This window comes from Lytechinus pictus, chromosome 5 (genome assembly GCF_037042905.1).
Source record: "Lytechinus pictus isolate F3 Inbred chromosome 5, Lp3.0, whole genome shotgun sequence".
Classification (NCBI taxonomy): Eukaryota; Metazoa; Echinodermata; class Echinoidea; order Temnopleuroida; family Toxopneustidae; genus Lytechinus; species Lytechinus pictus.
In genome coordinates this window covers 33,460,598-33,484,884 of record NC_087249.1, presented here as the reverse complement: position 1 = coordinate 33,484,884, position 24,287 = coordinate 33,460,598, and the positions used below count along the sequence as shown (strand labels likewise).

General features: G+C 36.4%; 1 protein-coding gene across 1 annotated transcript; it reads right to left on the bottom strand.

The window, feature by feature from the left end:
- Positions 1 to 1,111: 1,111 nt before the first annotated feature.
- LOC129262061 (Na(+)/citrate cotransporter-like) lies at positions 1,112 to 18,185 on the bottom strand. The gene is made up of 12 exons (XM_054900099.2): positions 17,711 to 18,185; positions 15,461 to 15,614; positions 14,748 to 14,818; positions 13,986 to 14,180; positions 12,219 to 12,338; positions 11,559 to 11,654; positions 10,870 to 10,974; positions 9,455 to 9,549; positions 7,370 to 7,506; positions 6,644 to 6,805; positions 5,687 to 5,824; positions 1,112 to 4,848 (listed from the first exon to the last, which is right to left on the bottom strand). Exons 1-12 carry the CDS (start codon positions 17,965 to 17,967, stop codon positions 4,711 to 4,713), a joined length of 1,668 nt encoding a protein of 555 aa, XP_054756074.2. The 5' UTR covers positions 17,968 to 18,185; the 3' UTR covers positions 1,112 to 4,710.
- Between the last annotated feature and the right edge of the window lie 6,102 nt (positions 18,186 to 24,287).

Genomic DNA, 24,287 nt, shown 5'->3' with positions numbered 1-24,287 from the left:
GAGTCGATTGACGTATTGAACATCAATTTTGTGTCCTATGAAAATATTATGACACAGTTACGTGTAACATGACATACTTACCTATTTGTATCACTAATTATTTGTGTTATTTCATATTTAAAAAAATGTCATGGGAAATAAAAAGATGAATTAAATATGTAATTACGGTCGCTCTTTTGAGAAATTTGACTCATAATCATAAGGAGGGTCACCTGGAGGGCAAATTATAAGTCACATAGGTGTGTCACTTGAACTGTAAAAGTTGTTTGTGTATGTATGTATACAACCACACCCCCACCCATTTATATATAGAAATGACTTTGGAAATATATTTTTGAATGGTGGTATGTAGGGGGAAAAAATAACATGGTCTATTCCCCCTGGCTTATTTATCGTTAGCTCCGTCTCTCTCTCTCTCTCAAAAACACGAACACCCTCACACACACACACACTGGATCCCTCTCTAGCGGACCTTCATTTTACCCTCTTCCCCTTTTCATTCCATCTCTTTTCCTGTCCCCAATTATTCACCCCATTCGTCCTCTCTCTCTCATTCTCACCACACCCTCTCCTCCACTGTCTTCCTCACTATCGTCCCTTCGCACCCCTAGACACTCACATCACCCACCCCAAACACAAACTTCCCTGCAATATGACAGAGTATGACGTTATTGTCCACGGTTGATGCCTGCATGAACATGCAAATAAGTGTATGCGCACGCGCTTTTAATCATAGCCTTTACATAATCCGGCGACGAAAGTGTGACGCTCCACAATAACACCGGACACGTATCTGAAAATTTGACAGTCCCCGCTATTTTTTTAATCTATGGTTTAATACTTTGCCTAAAATAAAAGTATTAAAAAATATCTCAATTATCATACCTTCAATGATTGTTTTCGCAGATACAATTGAGATCAGCGCGTTGGGTCAGCGCACTGACCTCCACTCAGCGCGCTTGCATACCGTAGCTGTGACGTCGACACTAGAGAGCCAAGTACATGCGTATGAGGTGGAGTTGGGCTATACATAGTGTAATATCAAAATGTTATTTTGCAAAATTGTGCTACATTAAAACAGAATGAAATATAAAACACAACAGACGATATCTGTAATATAATATAAATTTATATCCAAAATAGAGATGGAAAGTATTTTTATGTAATCATCGAAAATGAAAAGTAATAAGAAGACAAGGTTGAGAGAATCGATTGAAAGACTCGTTGAAATACACATAAACTCCTCAAAAAAAGTTTGGAAATCTGACTTTGATCGATAATCCCTCCTCGGTTTTAGTAAATATTAATGTGTAATTAATATCAATGAATAGATCAATTGATTTTCTTTAAAATGATATCCTACATGATATGATTATGGTTCACATGAAGGTGCAGTGCCTTGAAATGTGGGGCAAGGTCAAAATTCAAAAGTTGCAAAATGACACAATATTGAAAGTCACTGTTCTTTTTTCCGTGGTGATGAGTGAGTTTCTCAGCGGTTTATTTTGATTTTGATCGATAATCCTTTCTCTGTTTTAGTAAATATCAATGGGTAATTAATATCAATGAATAGATCAATTGATTTTCTTTAAAATGATATCCTACATGATATGATTATGGTTCACATGAAGGTGCAGTGCCTTGAAATGTGGGGCAAGGTCAAAATTCAAAAGTTGCAAAATGACACAATATTGAAAGTCACTGTTCTTTTTTCCGTGGTGATGAGTGAGTTTCTCAGCGGTTTATTTTGATTTTGATCGATAATCCCTTCTCTGTTTTAGTAAATATCAATGAGTAACTAATATCAATGAATAGATCATTTATCTGTCTTTAAAATGATACCTTACATGATATGATTATGGTTCACATTAAGATGCAGTGCCTTGAAATGTGGGGCAAAGTCAAAATTCAAAAGTTGCAAAATGACACAATATTGAAAGTCACTGAGTGAGTTTCTCAGCGGTTTCTTTTAACTGTTTTCGTGCACCTTAACATCAACATTAACATGGAATCAAACACACCTCTGCACAAGCAAACAAACAACAACAAACAAACAAACATGCATGGGTTTTTCAAACCACGACTCAAACCATGTTATCTCACAGAACCATCACAACATAAACCACAACAAAACATAAAAATGAAGAAGCAGGGGCTTGATTTGAATGGATTTTCATCTCTATTAACACAGACAAAGGAATCATGTTCTGTATTGACCCTACATCACTATTTCTGCCCGTTTTGCAGCTTTTCAATTCACACCTCATCCAACACTTTTGAGTCCTGCTCTTTTCGTGATGGTATGATCATAACAAGCACGATATCATTTTAAAGAGAATTAAATGATCCTTTGAATGATATTAAATATGCATTGTGTAAAATTGGGAGTTGGGAGAAATTAATGGCCAAATTCAGATTTCCAAACTGTTTTTGCTCGTTTTGCAGCTTTTCAATTCACACCTCACCCAACACTTTTGAATCCTGCTCTTTTCGTGATGGTATGATCATAACAAGCATGGTATCATTTTAAAGAGAATTAAATGATTATTTGAATGATATCAAATATGCATTGTGTAAAATTGGGAGTTGGGAGAAATTAATGGCCAAATTCAGATTTCCAAACTGTTTTTGCTCGTTTTGCAGCTTTTCAATTTAGTCCTCATCCAACACTTTTGAATCCTGCTCTTTTCGTGATGGCATGATCATAACAAGCATAGTATCATTTTAAAGAAAATTAAATTATCTTTTGAATGATGTCAAATATGCATTGTGTAGAATTGGGAATTTGGAGAAATTAATGGCCAAACTCAGATTTCCAAACTTTTTTTGAGGGGTTTATATGAAATTCATAAGTAAAATTTCCATCATGAACCATGTTAATCTATATTTATTCCATATCATTTCATCATGTCTTTAGTCCCTATTATGATGCATCGTATTTTTTAACAAAGAAAAGGTCCTTTCTGGCTTGTGAAAAGGAAGTGAATAAATTTAAGAGAGGTAGAAGAACATCAAATTTGACACATAATTTTGAACTAAAAAGTGATTCATTTTCTCCTCAATATGACAAATCAACATTCTATACACCAACGGAATCATTAAACACGTTGAAATCCAAAGACTTTCGTCTTCAGTAAAAATATGAAATACCAATCCACCGGAGGGAGTAATTAAATGTTAAATACTTATGTAACATACACCAATATGCAGGGGCGGATCCAGGATTTTCCAAAAGGGGGGGAGGCACATTTTCCCGATGAAAATTTGACAAGCAAGCAAGCAAAAAAAAAAGAGTATTCATCTAAAATTGAAGGTCATTTCGTCCGCGGAAAATTTGACAAGCAAAAAAGAAAAGAAAAAAGGTCCTCACTTTCAAAGGCTGGGGGCGCACACTTGAGTCAAAACGGTTTATTTACATTACAAATTTTGATTATGGCTCTCAGAGGGGGGGGGGGGGGGGGTGCATGGGCCGGCTGTGCCCCCCCCCCTGGATCCACCACTGCCAATATAACAAATATGTTATTTTCATAAGATTTATACTTATCTTTATAGATAAGTGTAGGAATGAAAATATCTTATTTATGATAAAAAGAAATATACAGTGAAAAACCAATATCATATAACCTGTTACAACGATACGGCCTTCACTTAAAGATGTCTGGGTATAGTTTAAAAGGCTAATCAAACGTTTACATTTCAAGATTTTTTTTTCTTTTTCAAGAGATGAAAAAGAAAAATTCATTTTTACTTTACCTACAACTGAAACATGTTTTGTGCTAGATAACATGCATAAAATATCCTTGCTGTTTTCGATAAGTGTTGGTGAATTTCTTATAAGGTTTTGAAGAAAAAAAATACAATGAAACGTTTGTGAACAAAACAATTCAAATTTAGAAGCCTTATTTTAAGTCTGCAGATTGGGAATTTCATTTAGCACTCATTAACATATTCATTTGTTCATTTGTTGGCGGACCAACAGAATGCTAAACTCTAAAATATAACTTATTTACAATGATTAAACATAAGAGCCAGTTGGGCCCAACCTCTGTTCATAGTCATATCATTTACATTACTCTATAAAGAAACGACTGCATTCCATTCAAATGCGATGTAAAATAGTGTTTAAAAATTTACACACTCACCCTTTCATCCGGTCACTTTTAACAGGTCTTTAAAAAAGAAAAATTGCGATAATTACTTATACCAGTATACCGGCAATGGTAAACGTGTACGACTGTGGGATTTTTTGTGTTTTGTTTTTAGCTGTTTGTTTTGTTCCTTTGCTTTCAGGAAGAAGTACTGTGTTTGTTGCATAATTATGACAACTTTACCTGCTGTTTGAATCTTGTAAAGAGTCAGTTCTTAGGTTTTGAGATAGAAAATTGAACTACACCTGACGACCAAGTTAATATCTATAAGATGTTTCCACAACGAATCTCAGACAGGTCAGAGTGTTTTTGTCTTATAAACCAAAATAATACAACCACCAGTTGCATCAGACTCTCTCATCATGGTAGTTATAGATAAACAACAAGTTTTAAATGCATGTTTCTAATAGAATGAATATCCAGTTGAATCTGATTTGGAGTTATCCTTCCTTAATCGAAAACTTGTATCCACCAGACACTGATGAGCTATGGGTTGAAGAAAATTAAGTTGTCTCCAATCACATCAACACGATCAAGGTCATTACTTGGAGACGGTCAACCGTTATGTCGGTACTGCAGCTGCTGTTACATTCGCCCAAGCAGGGAATGTATTGACATCAAAGATCCACACACCCAAGGTATTGAGACTAAGATTGGATACCAGGATACACGCGATGTTCATCACGACTCCTGCTTTTACCTGTTTATTCAAAGACAGATCAAAATAGAAACCGAGAAATGAGATGGTTTCTTGTAGAGAGCGAGACTGATTACTTCCCTCTTATAAGGAAACATGATATACACAATGAAGGGCAAAAAGTACTAAAAAATAGCATTTTTATGTTTTTTTTTATAAATAAGATTAATTCAAAGATCAAAATATTGACACGATTATCAGACTATCTAAACGATTTACCTCAGCTATCACAAATACTTTAAAAAGATCATGTAAATGATTTCAGTCATTTTTATACTCTTTTGATATAGTTTGACATGCCCATAGTTTGTTGATTTGTGGGGGAAAATAAGAAAAATACATATATCTTGGTATAAATGAAAGTTTCCTGATTGGTAGAATAGGGTGCTAGGCTATTTTGATAGAGGGTAAGAACTAAATAAAAATAAAAAAACAAAACAAAACAAATCAGGGGTAATATTTAGTTGCACGATCAAGATTTCTATTTTGTATTCTCTGTCTTCCTTCTTCCTTGTAGGCCTTGGCAGTCGCCCCCGCCCCTTGAAGTTTCGCCTCAGGGGACATCCATTTTAATCTATTTCTTTTTAGAATAATGTTACATGCATAACATTTCAGGCTTACCCTCCCCACTTGGTACAGTGAATGCTTCATTATAAATTTTACATAATTTTCAAACTACTAAAATTAAAAACCTATTTATTTCACTAGTATGTCCAGCATCTCTGGAGCCTGTGCAGTGCAATAGAATATTTAGAAATAGTTTTTGCGCTATATAAATGCACATTATTTTTTTTATCATTAATGAAATATATTTTGTGCCAATAAAATACCGGAGACCTACCATATCAAGTACTGAGAGATTACCATGAGCGAATGCTATGGCGTTAGGCGGAGTGGCCACCGGTAGCATAAAGGCGAAGGAGCACGCAATAGCTGCCGGGAGCATCAGAAACAGCGGATTTACCCCGATGCTTATACCCTGATGGTAAAGATAGAGGGAAGCAGACGACACAATATTTGAATATCAATTCAATACAATAATATTAATCAGTTTCAAAAGGCCTAATCAACACTTGAATTTGAACGTTCAGACATAAAATCTGCATCAATTGTGTCTCGGTTTGACACTGTAGAAAGTAAAATAATGAATTTTATAAGAAAAATATCAAATTAAACACCAAATAAGAATGCTATCACATCATTTGAAAAGAAATACTAAATGAGCAAAACAATCAGGGGCTTCGGTACCATTTACATTTACGTTTTTCAGTAACCATGCTGTACAAAAATGTACAAAATTTATGATTTTATGATGTTCTGCTCCCTTACATAAGACAAAGCTACCCCCTCCCATTTTTAAAATCATTCCATATCTCCTGAAAGGCATGTTAAAATTTAACCAGGGTCAATATTCATAAAACCAGAAATCATTGTCAGGCTTGACTTTTAAAATACTTTTGTCGTCATAATTAGTGATAAGGTGCCGAAACAATATCCAAAACAAAAGAGCTGCAAATTTTATCAACGAATGTGTTCGTTAGAAAAACAAATAATTACGGGTTAACGGTAAACGTGCTTCTTTTTACCCGTATGAACATTTTATTCATGCTGTTGTTCAAAACTATATCTCTAAAATGTACTTATGAGTTCCCTTTCTTTGTGAATATCTTTACAGGATCTATATTCTCAACTTTTATTTTTAAATTGGCCTTTAAATTTGCCTTTAGATGTATTGTGGTTTGTGGCATGGGCTGGTAAATCTAAAAGTTAGAATGCAATATTCGGATATGTGTCTTACCAATTCAGCAAAGATGGGTAGGAAAATAGTGGCGGTAGCTGTGTTGCTTGTGATCTCTGTGAAGATAGCTACGATTGTTGATATGATAATAGCCATTACCGAAGGCGACAGTGAAGAAAATACCGAGAATTTGCCTCCGAGCCAAGCAGAAAGTCCCGATACCTTAAACGGATATTATGTTTGATACCAGTATTTCAATCTAATAGGCAATGAAACATGCAATAATCATAAGTGTATCATCTTTCAAATTTGTTCAACCATTTCTGACACGTTACATCAGGTGGGTAATTGTTTAATAGGGCACCCGATAGAAATAGGAATTAAAAGACAAAAATATGCATACGACAGTACATGATCATGATTCATCTTTGTTGATTTATTGTCATATGGCAAAATTGAACACAATTACACATTGCACGTCAATTTCTTATTTTTATTTCTGTAGAAAAAATATTGTTTATCTCTATTTCATTCGACAAGAATAAACAGGTATTTTCAAAACTTTCATATTAAGTCTGATATTTCCAGCCATCATTTGAAATAACTACCCCGAAATCAAGCCGTTTTGATTTTGTCCCATTTCTCCTCAGTGACCAGTTCCGTACATAAGCATACTGTATTTATATGATAATCCAGAAAATACCCCTACCGAATAAAGTAGTAATGTAGAATAATGCCAATATGAAAATTTTCTCTGACATTTTGGTTCTAATATCGATTTGTTACCTTGCAACCATCAGCTAAGGCCGCTCCACCACCAAGAAGAAGAATAACATTCCAAGCCATTTTCTCGTGTATAACAGGCCACGTTAGAATGGGGGTAATCTTCACTGGCCTTTCATCTTCTGGTCCATCATCGCCATCTTGAAAAAAAAAAGAGTAGGGGTAAATTCTGTCAAGCCATATTCAGCTGTGTATTAACAAAAGCATTGTATATCCATATTAGTCCAGTCAATCTAGCCAGAATAGGGGGGTAACCCACCACTAATTGCAACACTGGATATTCCACCGAAATGCTTTCCAGGAAGGTCCCCTAAAGAACATACTAAAAGTCCCCAAAAATCAGAGCAGTGGAAATTTATGAAATTTGCATATTATGCAAATTAGCCATAAAAAGTTATAAAAATAAGGGAAATAGTCCAAAGATTACAAATCAAGTGTCTAAAACAATTTAATTTGATTGAAAGTTTATGATAACTAACTGAATTCAATGTTTTAAATCAAAAGTGCTAAAAATTCTACCTCATTTGCATATTATGCAAATAAGCATCCTTATATGGAAAAAATGTCAAGATATTGTGATTTTCATAATATAGACTGCTTGAAAACATTTCATTAACGTTGACATTTACATGCTACTATCACTAAGCATCAGAAGTCATTCCAATTCCTGAACATTAATTTGCATATTATGCAAATTAGCCATAAAAAATAGAAAATAAGGAAAATAATCCCAAGATTACAAATTAAATGTCCATAGCAAGTAATTTGAACAAAAATTCATGATGAATAAGTAAGTTCAATGTGTTTATTTTAAAAAAGCTAGCAAATCTGCCTCCTTTGCATATTATGCAAATAAGTGGAAAAGTGTCAATATTTTATTTTTCTCACATTGATTGCAGTGAAAACATTTTAGTTGTTCAAATAAATATGCTGCTATCACTAAGCATGCAAATGTATCCTAATATAATTTATATATTGAAGGCCAAAGCCATGTTGTTAGTCTGACAAGATGATGGGATTGGCAAGAACAAAGCACAGTATTTGAATTGGTGTGTAGTTTGTAAGAGATGACAACCCTTTCTTGTATGGATGGGAAAAAGACACTCTTGAAATTTTACAGTTTAAAGAGGGAGGCCAGGAAAAGCAAACTTTTGGCAGGTAAGATCTGATGAGTAGTCTCATTAAGAAGTGTAGCAGAGATTCCATCTGGCCTATAGTAGCTTCATGCATGTTGTTTTCCTTAACAATTTCTTCATATATGCCCACTATGCAGAAAGACCGCCACATTGAAGATTTAGGCCTACCCTTTGAAATTTATTTCAACAGACTGTTGCTACTTACAGACTTCCCCAATCAAATTGCTTCCATGTTCAAAGATAGTGGCTCCACCTTACCACTGAGCTATAATTAGATGGACGATTAACGCAAGCTTTCCTTTGATGTAATGATAGTCAACTCCTTCTGATTATGTGCTTCTTCGTGAAAACATTCAGGTGCTTTGACTAAGGAATACTACTAAGGCATATATGATTATTTACAAAGGAACAGTTTTTCTGGTCTTGGGTTTTTATTGGCTGATGTCCTGTACCAGAGTATGCCTTTGTAATCAACATGTATCAGATTTGGAGCAGCAAATGGAGAAGCAGACGAGTTTGTGATTTAAAAAAATGTGTTCTTACTTAATTTGAAAACTTCCGCACACACATAATGACCTCAATATGTGCCATGTACCTCTGGAATGTAAGAGGAAACTTGGGAAAATGGGATTATAAATGAAAAAAAAATCACAATATTGCCTCTTTCTTAAAATACGCGTACATTTTCCCAAATAAAACACATGAAATTAATATTGCCAATTATATTCCAGAACTGCACATTTAATTTCAGGAGTTTAGTGACTTTTTATATTCACTTTGTGCAATATGGATGTCTTTACACGGACTGCTTCTCTCAATCCATGGCCTCATCACGGACAACAAAAATGGCTGCATATTCACGAAGTTACCATTTTTGGCACAAAAACGTATCAGTAACATTATCTAGTATAATATTAGTTATAAGTGTCTTCATTGCGACAGGGGTACTTGCCTCGATTTCTTCGGCATAAAAATGTAGGAAGCCTTGATGGGAAGGCAAAGAGGAGCAAGGAGATGAATATAACCGACGTAGCATCCGTAACGTACCTAGTTGGGGAATGAAGAGGTCAAAATATTCTAAGGGACCAAGAGCGACCCAGATATAATCTGTTTTTAGAAAAAGTGGTCCCTAATTTGTTACAATTATTCAAAACAATAAAATCCGTTGAAACACATTATGTACACGTCCACAATATTAAATCACAGGTTTTCTTTTATAACTTTTTTTTAAATAATATGTACTATTCAGGGTGGAGCTAACAGCAAGCTAGTACTCGTAACCCCACTGATAAGCGAGACAGGAGCCGAGGAGAGAACGAAGAAAAACATAAGAGAAGAATGGGCCTCAGATGAGGGGGGGGGGGGGTGGGGGGGAAGATGGTACTGCGTTATACCTCAGTCACATTTCCCCTACGGCGGCCGTACGGCGAGTCGAAAACAGCCGTTTTGTAGATTTTTTATTCAAACCACCTATATTTAGCTGATACAAAAAATGTTATAATGACTCGCCGTACGGGCGCCGTTGGGGTAATGTGACTGAATTATCAATGACGCGTCTTCTTCCTATCAGACTTTTATGTAACGTCGAGTAGCTTATGTTAAACATGGTAGATAACCATTCTTTCTACATTCTCCATTATGCACCCATTTGCATGGCCCTGGGAAGCGGGGTGCCGGTAGGTACGCTAAATAGCAGAAATTTAATCAAAATCAGTTTAGATTTGTCCCAAAAAAATTTTTGTCCGTCAAATTTCTCGAGACCAAAATGACCTTCCTTTTGTGGTATGAACCTCTTTTTGCTTGTCAAATTTAAATCAGATGTGATGTGATAAAAACGTCTATTTATGAATGTATCAATCAACCACACTATAGAAAATACACTGGAGCCATACTAGTAGTAGACACATTTTTATCACAACCCCCTGATTCTATTGATAATGATATGGTCTTGAACGCAGGAGACCACCATCGTGAGCGATCAGGTTTTATGGATGGTGGCCTCGTAATTCAAATTCGTTGTCACATGAATTTGATGACATAATGAGAAGCCTACTCACAATCGCAACCATATTTCCTGTATTCAATTCATAAATTTACTATCGAACTATGATAAATTAATGGACGTCTGTTTTCTCTCTAACTCCGATATAACGTCATAGCTTTCCCGCTTCGCGCACCGCCCGGAGAGAGAGAGAGAGTGATTCATTTGCTTAATCAATGTGTCATTTGCATACTTCCCATGGTCACTACCACTCATAACAATTATAAAAGGGCCTATTTGATATCTAGCTTATTTGAAATCATATGAAATCAAACCTTGGCATCGCTCCCGAATTAAAAGGCTCTACTTTATTAGTTTTACCTTACCCTTTTAGGAAGCCTACCGACCAGCCACTGACAAACTTGGGATCTCTTGCCAGCCAAAGAATGACTAGGACCACGAAATGACCAAGAATAGCCCATTCCGCAAACCTACAAGAGAAAAGGTAAACATACATATTGTGAAAGCCAATTGTAAAAAAGAGAATTAACCCCTTCGGCAAAATTGCCGAAATCAACGTTACATCCTAACTAAAAAAGAAAAACCTCTTGCCATATTTATTACAGTTAATAATAATAATAATAATATAGAGTATTTCTAAAGCGCCAAATCCACATTGATTATGTGCTCAAGGCGCTCAAATATACTTGGTATATTATTATTACCCCGGCTGTAGCTGAGCGGCCATATAGGCGCTAAAGCATTCAAGGAATAAATCCTACCGGGTATCCATTCACCTCACCTGGGTCGAGTGCAGCACAATGTGGATAAATTTCTTGCCGAAGGAAATTACGCCATGGATGTGTATTAATATAGGCATACTGGCAAATTAAAATCGCAACATCCATTGAGTTTGTTAACAAAAGGGGTCTACATAATAATCTACTTTATGTACAAGACCTCGTTTTGAACTATTGTTTATAATAATCCACAGCGGGGATTTCTGCCCTAGACAACTCTTGTGGATGTTAAAACTAATTATTTATTAAAAATGACAAAAGAAAAAAAAACTTACGACATTCTACCAAGCTCTGCGTAAGTTCTGCGGATCACCATCTTCGCTTTCTCTTCCTGTTCTTTCCCAATTTCGCTATCACTTCTCTTTAGACAACTAGTGAGGGAGAAAGGGACGATGGGATTTGAGACAAACAATTCGAAACAATACACCAACAGAGACAAAAAATGTGGTGAAATCGGAGGGTAAGGGAGCTGGAAAATAGGAGGGAAAGAGAGATGGAAAATAAATAAAAGAGAAGAGCTCAAAGAGGAAATACATTGAGACATTTCAACATTATTATACTATTCCAGTGTCACAATAATAATCTTTTTTATTATTATTATTATGAAAGGTCTTACCTTCACAAAACAAGATTATGAAATATGTTGCATAGCGATAGGGAATCACACAAAAAAAAAGAAAAAAAGTGATGCTGAGGCTAAACAAATTTATACATACTGTTTTTCCATCATAGCCTTCAAGCAAGGGAAATTATGTCAGACCAATGTTCGCGTAACAGTGCGATGAATTTGATTGAGACGATTATCAGACCAACTCTTCATTAATTCTTGACTGAAGCTAAGAGCAGAATTTAGCCAATTATGACACACTGATGATTTTCAGTCAAAGTTTAGAGCTCTCAGTTTCCGTTGCGTGTTCTTTCTAACCATGACTTACAAGCAATCGAGGTACATTATCTGTAGCCAGATCCAACAGATGAAAAGACAGACAACCATGCCAGGGAATGCATACATCATCCAGGTACCAAAATTAAGACCAGCCTCGGAACCAAAGAGTCTGTACAAAGCAAGAGGTTGAAATTTTGAACTTTAACTAACATGAAACATTATCACTCGTTGATGGGTAAAGGCCCCATTGCACACATATGTGTAATATATTAAGTGCAGTATTTTTTTTTTCATCATTGTTTTTTTTCTCTCTCTTGTCATTTAATACATCCGGTATCTTTGAAGTCTGATGTATGATAAGTATAATTTAATGGGATATGGATTTATTGTATAATTTATAATCACGTTTCAAATAATTTGTACAACTTATTTATGAAATGTGAATGTGTATTTTGATTTTAGAGATTACAATAAAAACATCCTTAAAAAAATCAGGGGGCATGGGAACGGTTTTCAAAGAGGTGTGTCGACATTTGCTCCTGCGACATTTGCTCTGGACTTAATATTTCAGAGGTCATTTGGTTAGATTTAGGAGTGTTATAGACTTTTAGGTTCAGAATAATGTAAAGATTATAACTATGGTTTCTTTAGTATTGGAGGTTAAGTCTTATGTTTGGCTTAACGTGCAGATTCTACATCGGATCCATTGTCGCCGGAGCAAATGTCACGGAACCTTCTAAGAATGGTATGAAAACCACCCATAATATTAACTAAAATGCGTCCATGTCATGAAGACGTCCGACTTTCAGCAGAATTAATAAATGACAAAGTGATTGAGGTGACAAATTACATCGTTTGAATTATCTTTACTTCCACTGCATTGAATTTATGAAAACAATAACACTTCAATGTTTCCATGACACATAAAATCGGAGATTATCTGCAAGTGCGCGTATCGCACATAAATATTTGCTACAACTTATGTTCATGTATCCATGTTCATGAAGGATTCTTCAGTTATTCTATCAAGCCATTTTAAGTAAAAGATTCACACAGTTTTTAAAGCCCCGTATTAGTAACAGTAGTAATACTCCCTGCAAATAAGAAGGAACCGCACTGCCGTGTGCACAACCAAAACTATTTTTCTTTTCAGAATAATTAATGAAAAACAGAAAATGGAATGTGCAATAGAGTTCCTGCCTGTGTAGAAGGAATCGTATTTGCCTCTGTCTCACCATTTTCTGAGGTACTGTGGACTTTGGCAAATCTTAAACTAATATTTATGACTCGCGATGGTGTAGGGGTTGTTTTCACGTTAAACTCGGCAAACAGCAAGATGTGTCTCTCTTTGAATGTACTGTAATAGCACAAATCATAAAAAGAACCGGTTTATTTACAATTGGTCTGATGCCAATTTGTCCAATTGCCAACTTGTTTACCTTTATTTGGTCTACCATCAGTTCGTTCACTATCCACATTGTCTAATTGCCGTTTCGTCCACTCACCATTTCGTCCTATAACTAGTTGGTCCAGTAGCCATTTAGTCCATAAACAATTTGGTCTAATTTGACTAAGTGTTAATTGGACGAAATGAATGAAAAGAAAATTGGTATTAGACCAACTGGCTATGAGACGAAATGGTCATAGACGAACTGGTGATTAGACGAAGTGATTATCCGACCAAATGGTTATTGGACCAAATGGCTGTAAGACGAAATGTTGATGGACGGAATGGCATTAGACTAAATGAAGGTAGGCAATGTGATGAGTGGACGAGTTGGCAGTAGACGAATCGGCAGTTTGACAAAGGACCTACGTTTCAACCTGTGTACTGATGACAAGATTGGGCCCGGTCCCTGTCAGGGTAGCCGTGCCTCCGATGTTGGCGGCATACGGGATGGACAGAGTGATGGCCTTGCAGAGAAGACGATATCCTTTCTCACCGCGGGGTTCTTCGATGAGCAGATGTGTCTTTTTGCTCTCCGACGGGTGTGAGTTTGAGTCTTCAACACTAAAGATGATAAAGGATGTGTGTGTGTGTTGTGTGTTGTGTGTGTGTACATGAGGGTGTGTGTACGTGTGTAAGAGACCGAGAGAGAAGAAAGAGTAGAAACGCGAATTTTAACCATAATTGATAATAGTATTTATGAGAAAGAGAATGAAAACCAAATAGACAAAGATATTACGAAGTTGGTAGTGGTAAGAACGTTCCGGGATGGGGAAACTCACTATATAGGACAGGTGAAAACAATAAAGTAATATCGAATGTCAGTCTTCTTTATGTGATGGTCTAGTTATGGCATGTTTTAGACTGAATTAACTAAATTATAACTTTATTTTCCGAAAATATGTATAAATTTTAGCCGAGAGATGGCGCGACCCATATTGGACCGAGAAAGGATTATTGGGGTCGCGCCATCTCTTGACTAAAATGAATATAGCCACCGATTAAGGAATGCAGTTTATTAACAAGAACCAAGAATTAGAATTATCTCTATATTGAGAGAGATCTCTTCATGAGATCACTATGCTCTTTGATAGGGACTTCTAAGCGGGCTATACTAAGAGAAATACTCACACGTGATCAGCTGTAATTTCATCAAGTTGAATTTCATTCTTAATGCTAAGTTTTTCCTTTTCTTTCGAATCCTATTTCAAAATTTGAAAAGAGAAAATAGATGTTAGCAAATTGTGAAATCTTTGATCACAACTATGGTGCAGGCAATCAGTAACATTGTGGAGTCTTCTTTTCCTTCGTCAACAATATTGTCCCGCCATATCTATGAGAAAACAAGTTAATGTTTCATTATGTGTGATGAGAGGGGTTTTATCCTCAGAGTGTGACGACAAAGAAATTGATACATTTAGATAGACCAGACTTGAAATTTAGATTTAGATTTATTTATTTTCGTTCAACACAATTTTCTAAATGTAATCAAAGTAACTATACAGATTCAATATAATACAGACAGTTCAATGACATTTCATAACAAATATTGAAGATAAATTAACCAAAACTAAAGCGTGTTGCGATTATTTTATCTATTAAAAGAATATGGAAATGAACGGAGGGACTTGCCAAGATAAGCAAAGCTTGTATAGAAAGCAAGTCCTAAACTTAATTTCATGACTAATTAACAAGCTATATACAAAACTATTTATAAAAATGGAGACGGGTACGGAAGACGAGCTTAAAACAAATAATCTACAAAATATCAAAATAAAACGAATAAGCGACAACAAAAATAATAGAAAAGTAGTTCAAATAATAATAATAATAATCCCTTCTACCTTCCCGACATCATTGCCCATCTCGGCGTCGTGTTTGTCAAATTTGAGTTCGTTAAGGACAGCCTGAGCAATTGGGATCATCATCGCAGTCGTTGCCGTGTTGCTCATCCACATCGACAACAAAGCCGTGGTCAACATGAAGCCGAACATCAACCTGAAAAATTAAATTCTTTGGAATGATTCTTCACATAAACTAGATAAGACAAGCAATCGTCACTAAGCTGCAATAAGCAATTGAATCTAAAAACAAACCAATCAAAATTATTTATGAATATTCGTAACTTAATTTCAGTCGGAAATGGCTGTTAGGCTAGGGTTACACCGGAACCGAATCAGCTGCGAATCCATCCGAATACACAATTTCAATGCGATTCGGGGGGTATTCTTGAACATTCGCGGAGGAATTCGGCTCGTTTTGAAATGTTCAAACCGAATACCATCCAAAATACTCCTAAATGTGGCCACATCAAATTTCTTTCAGACCGCATTCTGGATGTATTCGGATGACATTCGGTCGGGTTAGGGGAGGTATTCGGTTTATTCTCGGGAGGTTCGGACCTATTCGTATCACTCGGGGCGTAATGGTCCGAGATTAGCCACCTTTCGCAATCCTCACGGACGCTAATATTAGGGTCCCCTAACAAAAAAGTTAACGCTTAATCATACACTTGATTTTTAAGATTGATTGTACATTATAGTCAATAGAATCAAACGTAGAAAACTGCTCTACAATCAATGTTAAAGCTTTGTGTTACAGGCCCTTCAGATCTGCTTTTCGTGTGCAAAATTCTTTCCCGCGACACCCGCGCTATACATGCATGTACATTACGACTGATGGCTGGAGATATTCGAAATGCAGGACTTACAATAGATTATGACATGGATAAGAAAGTGGTTTTTCAAACAAATCGAGTACATATTGAGTGAGGAAAAAGTTACTGAATTAAGGCTTAGATATAGATCATTACAGTCCATCGAATCGATATTGCATTTAATGTGGACTATTGGTGGATTTCTGGCAATTGATTCCATGGGTCAAATCACCTCTCCAGCCGAAACCATTTCGCATGCGTTGATTATGTACACAGCCTGTATACGTCTGAACACGTACCGGCCAAATTTGCGGGTTTTTTTCTTTTGTTTACTCCTACACAAACGATATGCCCCTAGCACACAATGTAATGGGCATTATGTTTTACTTTCCCCAGAAATGGGGGTTAGATTCGAATTCCCGGGGGACCACTTCTATTGATGAGTGGATACCAGGCACGACCATGCGGTTTCGAAAAGCACCCTAAACAAGGGAAGCAAGGCATTTCCATATTATGAAAATGCATCTCTTAACAAGTATTTAGCTTGTGAAACCTTACAAGTATTGAAAACATATCCTCCTGTTCAGTATTTTAAACATCGTTTTTGACACCCTTATAACGTTACATAGGCCTATACGTAACGTATTTGCCCACTCTCTCCCTTTTTACGCGTGGTCGCGCCTGGTATCCACTCTTCAATGGAAGTGGGCCCCCGGGCGGCCTCTCGAGCTCTGGGAGGAACAAATGTGGCTTTGGAAAGTCGTCCTAAATCGGATATATCGCTGTTACCATAGTAGAAACCAGAATTTTGCACACGAAACGCAGATTGAATGTTTCCGTTCCAGATGCGAAACGAAAAATATCTCATGTCACACAATTTGCATTGCAGGACAGAGTTTTACGACCATGACGACTGGCCCAAAAGTCTCTTCCAAAATCAACTACCGTCGCAAATAAGCGTTCGCGTTCTCCAACGAAAGGTCGGGATTCCCGCATTCGGCCACATTCGTTCCGATTCGGGTCAACATTCCGGTCTTCATTCGGCTGTAATGGGAGCAATGGGGCCACATTCGGCTTGATTCTGGACACTTTTAGCTCAATTCTTGCCTCTATTCGGGTGGCATTCGGCTTTATTCGGGATGGCCAAAATTGATTCGAGTCAATCCTTGGCGATTCTGCTGAATCGGGACATATTCGGGTCCAATTCGGGAGAATTCGGTTTTGGTGTAACTTCCATGTCTAATCTGGCGCCTTAGCAACTCGGCCACACTACCTCGTTCACCACACATTTGCACTCACCCTAACATACATACATAATCACATCCCCACTCACACACACACACATACACACACACACACACGATTATGGTTTCTTCATACATCCATCGCTCTCGATGTTGACTTAATTATGGAGTGAATGGATAAAACCTCTACTCACCATCTTGGTTTAGCACCAACAAGCATCAGAACTCGAAGAGCGATTCGTTTGTGCAGGTTCCAGCGTTCCACAGCTGCAGCCACCATCAAACCCCCGAAGAAGACAGTGTTGGTATCTGTGAGGTAGTTACTACAAACATCTTTTGACTTCTGGATACCAAAGAGCGGGAAGAGAAGGATAGGGAGGAGGGCTGTAGCAGCCAAAGGAAGGCATTCCGTCATCCAATAAAGCGCCATGATGATTATGCAGTAGGCCATGTGACCAATCTACAGGAAGGATACAAATATGAAACTTTCTGGAGGCATTGATCATCTCACATCAGTGTGTTGACCGTCAAATCATATCCTTCGTTTGATTCGTTATGAAAGTCAAAACAAATTCTGAAGTTCCCAACATTTATATACACATGATATAAAACTAATAACGATGGGTGTTTCGTGACGGCTTCTTTGTCATTGAACAAATTGTGTGCTATGATATTAGTTATATCAAATTTTATCTGACGGCGATAGAACCTTGAAATACAATAATCACTCTACCTAGGCTACAACACATTTATAATTTCTTTATCATTTCTCCGTGCGATTTTTTGTGTTTACCCAAATAATGTAGTTAATATAAGCTCAAAGGATTTTGTATTGTCAAAGTCAAAAGGGGTTTTCTTTTATGTATTTATTTTGGGGAAATTGTGATCAGTCAATAATAGTCATTGAAAAGGTATGTGGTAGATTGACCCCTAAATAGACTGGGTTATTTTGGTGCCTAAGAACACTGGGGGGGGGGGGGGGCTGATTCAGTCCCCCCCCCCCTCTCATGGTACGCGCGTTACCCATGGCATATTCTCCAAAACTACATGCTCTTCAGCAATATCATAGATGATCTTCCAGGTATGACTATTTTTTTAAATACTAATATGCAAAGAGTTGACAGTACTAAGTTTCTTGGTGTAACTATTCACAATCTATCCTGGGAGGAACACGAAGATTACTTTGTAAAATAATTTCGAAAAGTATTGGTATCATAAACAAAGTTAACTTTTCTTCCCCACTCACATACTATTTAATTTGTATTCAAGTTTGATCATGTCGCATTTAAACGATGGCATAATAGCATGGGGGAATTGTGTTGACTACCTCCTCTACTCCCTCAACAGAATTCTACTTTTGCAGAAAAAGGCTATGCGCATTGTTTGTCGTACAGATTTTCGATTACACACTGATGCACTTTTCTATAAACATAATATTTTGAATATCGGTGATATACATAGCTATAATATTGGAAAACTCATACTTTAGATAGAAATAAACTACCAAATATTTTTATTCTATGTTCACATAATGTGTCAATATTCATCATCCAACAAGGTCCGCCGGACTTTTTCACCCACCAAGAGCTAGAATAAAATATTTATTTTTACCGATACAAAACTTTGGACTCTCTTTTGGAATAAGTGCGCAATATACCGACACATTTTAGTTTCAGTAATGGGTTAAACAAATTCTTTTCCACAATATAAACCGTGTTGATCCCTAACGTCTCTACCTAAGCAGCTTCCCCTTCTTTTTCTCTTTCTTATTTTCTTTTCCCCTCTCCTCTCTCCTTTATCTTCTCTCTTAATACCTAATGTGCAGTTTTCTTGTTTGTTTTATTTGTTCTGGTCTTTTGTTTTGTTTTCTGTAGTCATTTGTGTGTGTGTTTCTTGTTTTCTATTCTGTTTTGTCCTGTCTTGTCCTCCTTTGTACACTGTCATTATTGTTTTTTTTCTTTTCTTTTAATCAATTTTCCGTCTTGTCTTGTCTAATTCATTTTATATGCACTAATCGTAATCTTTGGTTTGTTTTTATATATGTTTTTTTGTATACCAGGGGTATGAGATATTGTCATGATTGTATTATTTGTTTGCATTATAGTGCATAGACATACGAAGCTTAACCTCATTATTCTATTGAACCTCGTTAATTACTAATTGTATTTGATAAAATCAGCCCCCCCCCCGTCTTATTAGGGTCTACGGGGAAGTTGTATAGATAGCAAAAAAGAAATTCCCCTTTAAAAAGCATGAAGGGAGAGAAAGAGACAGAGATAAGGAGGGAGAATTTGCGAGAGAGAGAGAGAGGGGGGGGGGGGGGTGTTACACCCACAAATGTAAAAAACGCCCACAAATGTAATAACGCCCACAAATGTAATAACACTTTACCCACAAATGTAAAAACGCCCACAAATGTAATAACACTTTACCCACAAATGTAATAATTTCACCCACAAATGTAATAATGCACTTTACCCACAAATGTAATAATTTTTTATCACCACAAATGTAATAATGACTTTACCCACAAATGTAATAAATTTGAAGGGATTTTTGGCGAATCCGTTCTAAACTAAAATCCTATAGTAATCATGATAATGCGTTTATATAGCGCAAAAGTGCAGTCTTTTTTCCAGACCCGGTTATTTCAAATATAATATGAGTCCAAACTAAGATACCATAATGATATTCCAGTGGGATAAAAATGAGAATCGAACTTAGTCTTTTCTCCAGACCAAGGTAATTAAAACTGGTGGAATAAATGTCTTTGTTGTGGTTTTAACTTATACGGTGCGTATTGTGAATATATGCGCTAAGAGTAAATTGAGAATCAAGCGTAGTCTTTTCTCCAGACCCGGTTACTTTAAACTAAAACTAAAACCCTATATTAATGCGTTAATGTAGTGCAAAGTCACAGTATTTTTTCTCCAGACCCGGTTATATAACACAGGAGAAAGGAGAAAGAGGGGGAGAAAGCAAGAAAGAGAAAACGGAGAAGGGGGAAGGGCAAATTTCAGTTATACACAGTATGTAACAATATTAAAAAGGCATGATTGCAATGAGATTGGCTGTGTAAATAAAATACAGGGAGTCAGAGTTGCAAGGTGAAAGATGGTGGATTTACGATACGTACGTGAATCGAATCATGTTTCATAATAAAAAAATGCATACATACATCGTAAAACTATATGCATTACGTGCTTTTCTTCATACGTGATAATTATATAAGATGGAAATAAACAATAAAGAAATCCTTTTATGTTCTTATATCGTCTGGGATAGGATGATCATGGTGTGTGTTTATAATACATTATTAAATAATGTAGAGGCAGTGATAGCGGCATTTTATTGTACGGGGGTGCTACACATACGTTGAAAGTGGACTTAGGCCGGCCCCGTATAGGCGGTTAGACGTATGTGTAACTCCCCCTCCCTTTAAAACAGAAAAATCAAGCAGGACTGACGCAGAATCAATAAATTTCTCGCTTCGCTCGGATAGCAGCCTCCAGGGCCTCGACAAGAGGCTAGAGCCGGACCGACTTCAAACCCGATACAGGATCTTTTTATATCATAACATTTACATCTTTTATTATCAAAGTTATGTCTTGACGACATTTTTTTTATTTGACTACTAATATTCATTTACCGCTGTCTACACATTAAGAAAAATAGGTTCAACTTTGCACCTTTAAAGGTGCAGACCAGGGCCCCGTAACACAAAGGTTAGCAATTGATCGTACGCTTGATTTTTACGATTGTTTGTACATTGTAGTCGATGCAATCAATCGTAGAAAATTTCTGATCTGAATATCAGAAATTTTCAGCTCGCGCTTCGCGATCGCATCATTTGGTCAGTGAAATACGTATGGTCTTAGTGAATTCCTACAAACAAGCCTTAGAATATCCCTCTCCAGGTCTGAATTTCCAAAATTTTCAACTCGCGCTTCGCGCTCGCAATATCGAAAAGGCGAGTTGCATATGATAATCATGATTACAATGACTACAAAAAGTGCTTCAAGTGTTTAAAAGTAATTCTAACAAAATCAGCAAGCGCTTGGCTTTTGCATTAGATGACGATGATGAGATATGTATACTCTTAATGAACTCCTAAACATAGTCCTTAAAATGTCCCTGTTTTTGGGTCAATATATACAAAAACATCAGCTCGCGCTTCGCACTCACATGGTTTATTTAGCGAGGCAAGTACGTATCATAATTACAAAACTTTGCTTATAATGTCCCTTTTTAGGTCTTAATATCAAATATCTTCCGCTTGCGCTTTGCGCTGTCATTATTTGATCAGTGAGATAAATATCCATTTAATGGCACAGTTCTTAAAATGTCTCTAGTAGGTCAGTACACCTGGCAATTGAGCGCGCTTCGCGCGCCCTCTTAGTGGCTCAAATTTTTTGCTGGTGCGCCCCAATGCCGTGACCCGGTGGGTGCTTCATAAAGCTGTTCGTAAGTTAAGAGCCACTTTAAGAACGACTGGTGATCCTTTCTTGTGGTAAATGGTATATTTATTGGCGATGGTTTGGCATGTAAGAAAGGTTCACCAGTCATTTTTAAAGATGCTCTTAACTTACGAACAGCTTTATGAAACGCCCCCCCCCCCCCCCAGGTACGTCACTGGGGAGCACCTTTAAGGTACAACTTTGTACCTTTTTGAAAGTTGTACACTTTGTACCTTTTTGAAAGTTGCAACTTTGCATCTCTCTGAAAGATGCAAAGTTGCGTATATAAGGTGTTTGCACCTTCAAAAGAAGTGCAAAGTTGTACTTTTCCAAAAAGATACAAAGTTGCACCGTAAAGATGCTCCCAGAGTGACATCTGTCAGGTTGAACCTATTAAGACGGCTACGGATCCAACTAATTGCCTCGGTTTCCCTATCAGGATGCCACCGTGCCTGGCCATTCACTTCATCTGTTTGGCCAAATTTTCAGGTGGTTACGGAATTCTTCTGCGATGCACATATCAGAGTCAGTGATTTTTAACTCTTCCTTTAATTCCGCAATAATTAATTGGCACAAACAGGAAAGAAATGGTGGATCGTGTGTATAGGGTAACACACCTATAATTGCAACGTTTGGTTCCCCGTATAAGGATTTCCAAAAAAACCTTATTGAAACAGTTACAAAAAAATGACTATCTTTGCCAACTGACCCGATTCCCCAAAGAAAATTAATAAACATGCTAAGATCATAATTTTCCCAGAACAGTCGTGACAGCGGGGCTATACAAATAGGCCCTATCTAATTTAGCCACAATGCATAACGATTCTAATTTTATTATAAATAATGTTTATACATTTACATAACATATACAGATACCATGCAAAACAAATGAATTACACAATATTAATATGAACTCTCAAAAATGAAATCGGTTGCATAAGCAATCCTATCGGTCATTGTTGATTGAATTGAATGTACAATTCCTGAATTTCATTGCCCAAAATTTAGAATTAAAAAGTACATTTGTTAATTTGTAAGACCTTTAACGAACTTCTTTGCCTTAGAGCGAAATCAAAAGCACGTGGAAAATATTAAAATGATCAAATTTGAAATAGTCTTGACCATAAATTTATTTGAATGATTATGAATGTATTATAGTGTCTTTAAATGAATCCCATTGTCTGATTTTAGAATTTGAATGACCGATATCTCCGGGAAAACGATAACGCACAAATTTAAATGCACATTGATACATTTAAGTGACTCCTAAATGAAATTGGATGGGAAAACCAATAGTTGACTGTCTTGGCGTGGAAAATATTTTGCACGAATGTCTCCAATGGGAACAATAAATTCATAGTTCGAGATAGAAATCTGAAACAGAAATACTGCGAAAATTTATTTATGAGGGTAGATTTTCAATGTACCGTAATATAGGTTTGTCAAATTGTTAAATGAATTTTATCCATACCTTGAAAAAAATTTATCTATGCACCTTTGATGAATTATTACGGAATGGGTAAAAACGTTTACAATTACACTGTCGCTAATGACGAATCGATTTAGTAGCTTATCATATCTCATAATGAAAGAGTGTTTGTCCCACATCATTCTCTACAAATCTAGTGTGGTTTTTCTTCGAATCAAAATAAATATGACAATATTCACCCGAAAAGCTCAAATTATTAATTACGCATCAATCAATTAGAAACCGTGGCCCTGACCCGTGGAATAATCTACCCACCGTATAGTTAACACATCCTCCTCATTTTACACGTTCAAAGTTTGTATGACGTGTAATGTAATATCGCGATACTGGTATTCAAATCTAACATGCTGTCCACGTTAATGATTCAATTCACTTCTAAGACGACCCCTTGATTAATTTCAACTTCTCCATATATTCACTTGCACACTTTCACTCCACTCTCACAATCAATCAATATTCATAATTATGTCATTATCTGCATTTTGTGACGTCTTTCTTTTAACTTTGAAGCCGTCATCGATATCAAACATAAAATTATCCCATTTGTTTGTTCTTTCAAACTAAAGTGTTGACGTCTGAAAACGTGTTTATGTTTTGTTTCTATAATAATCTAATATTCTAAATTTTGCGGTCGGATGTATAAAGAGACCAATCGAATTCCGGTGTACAACTTGTAGTCGCATGTAGTGTAAAGAAAAAAAAACAGTTCTGTCGCTATTAAAAGTCAATGGCCTTGTGAGCCAAATTTCTTGTTTCCTTTAAAGAAGAGATTGTTCAATTACATATAAGATATGGAATCAGCATTGTAACAGTCAGATGGTATCA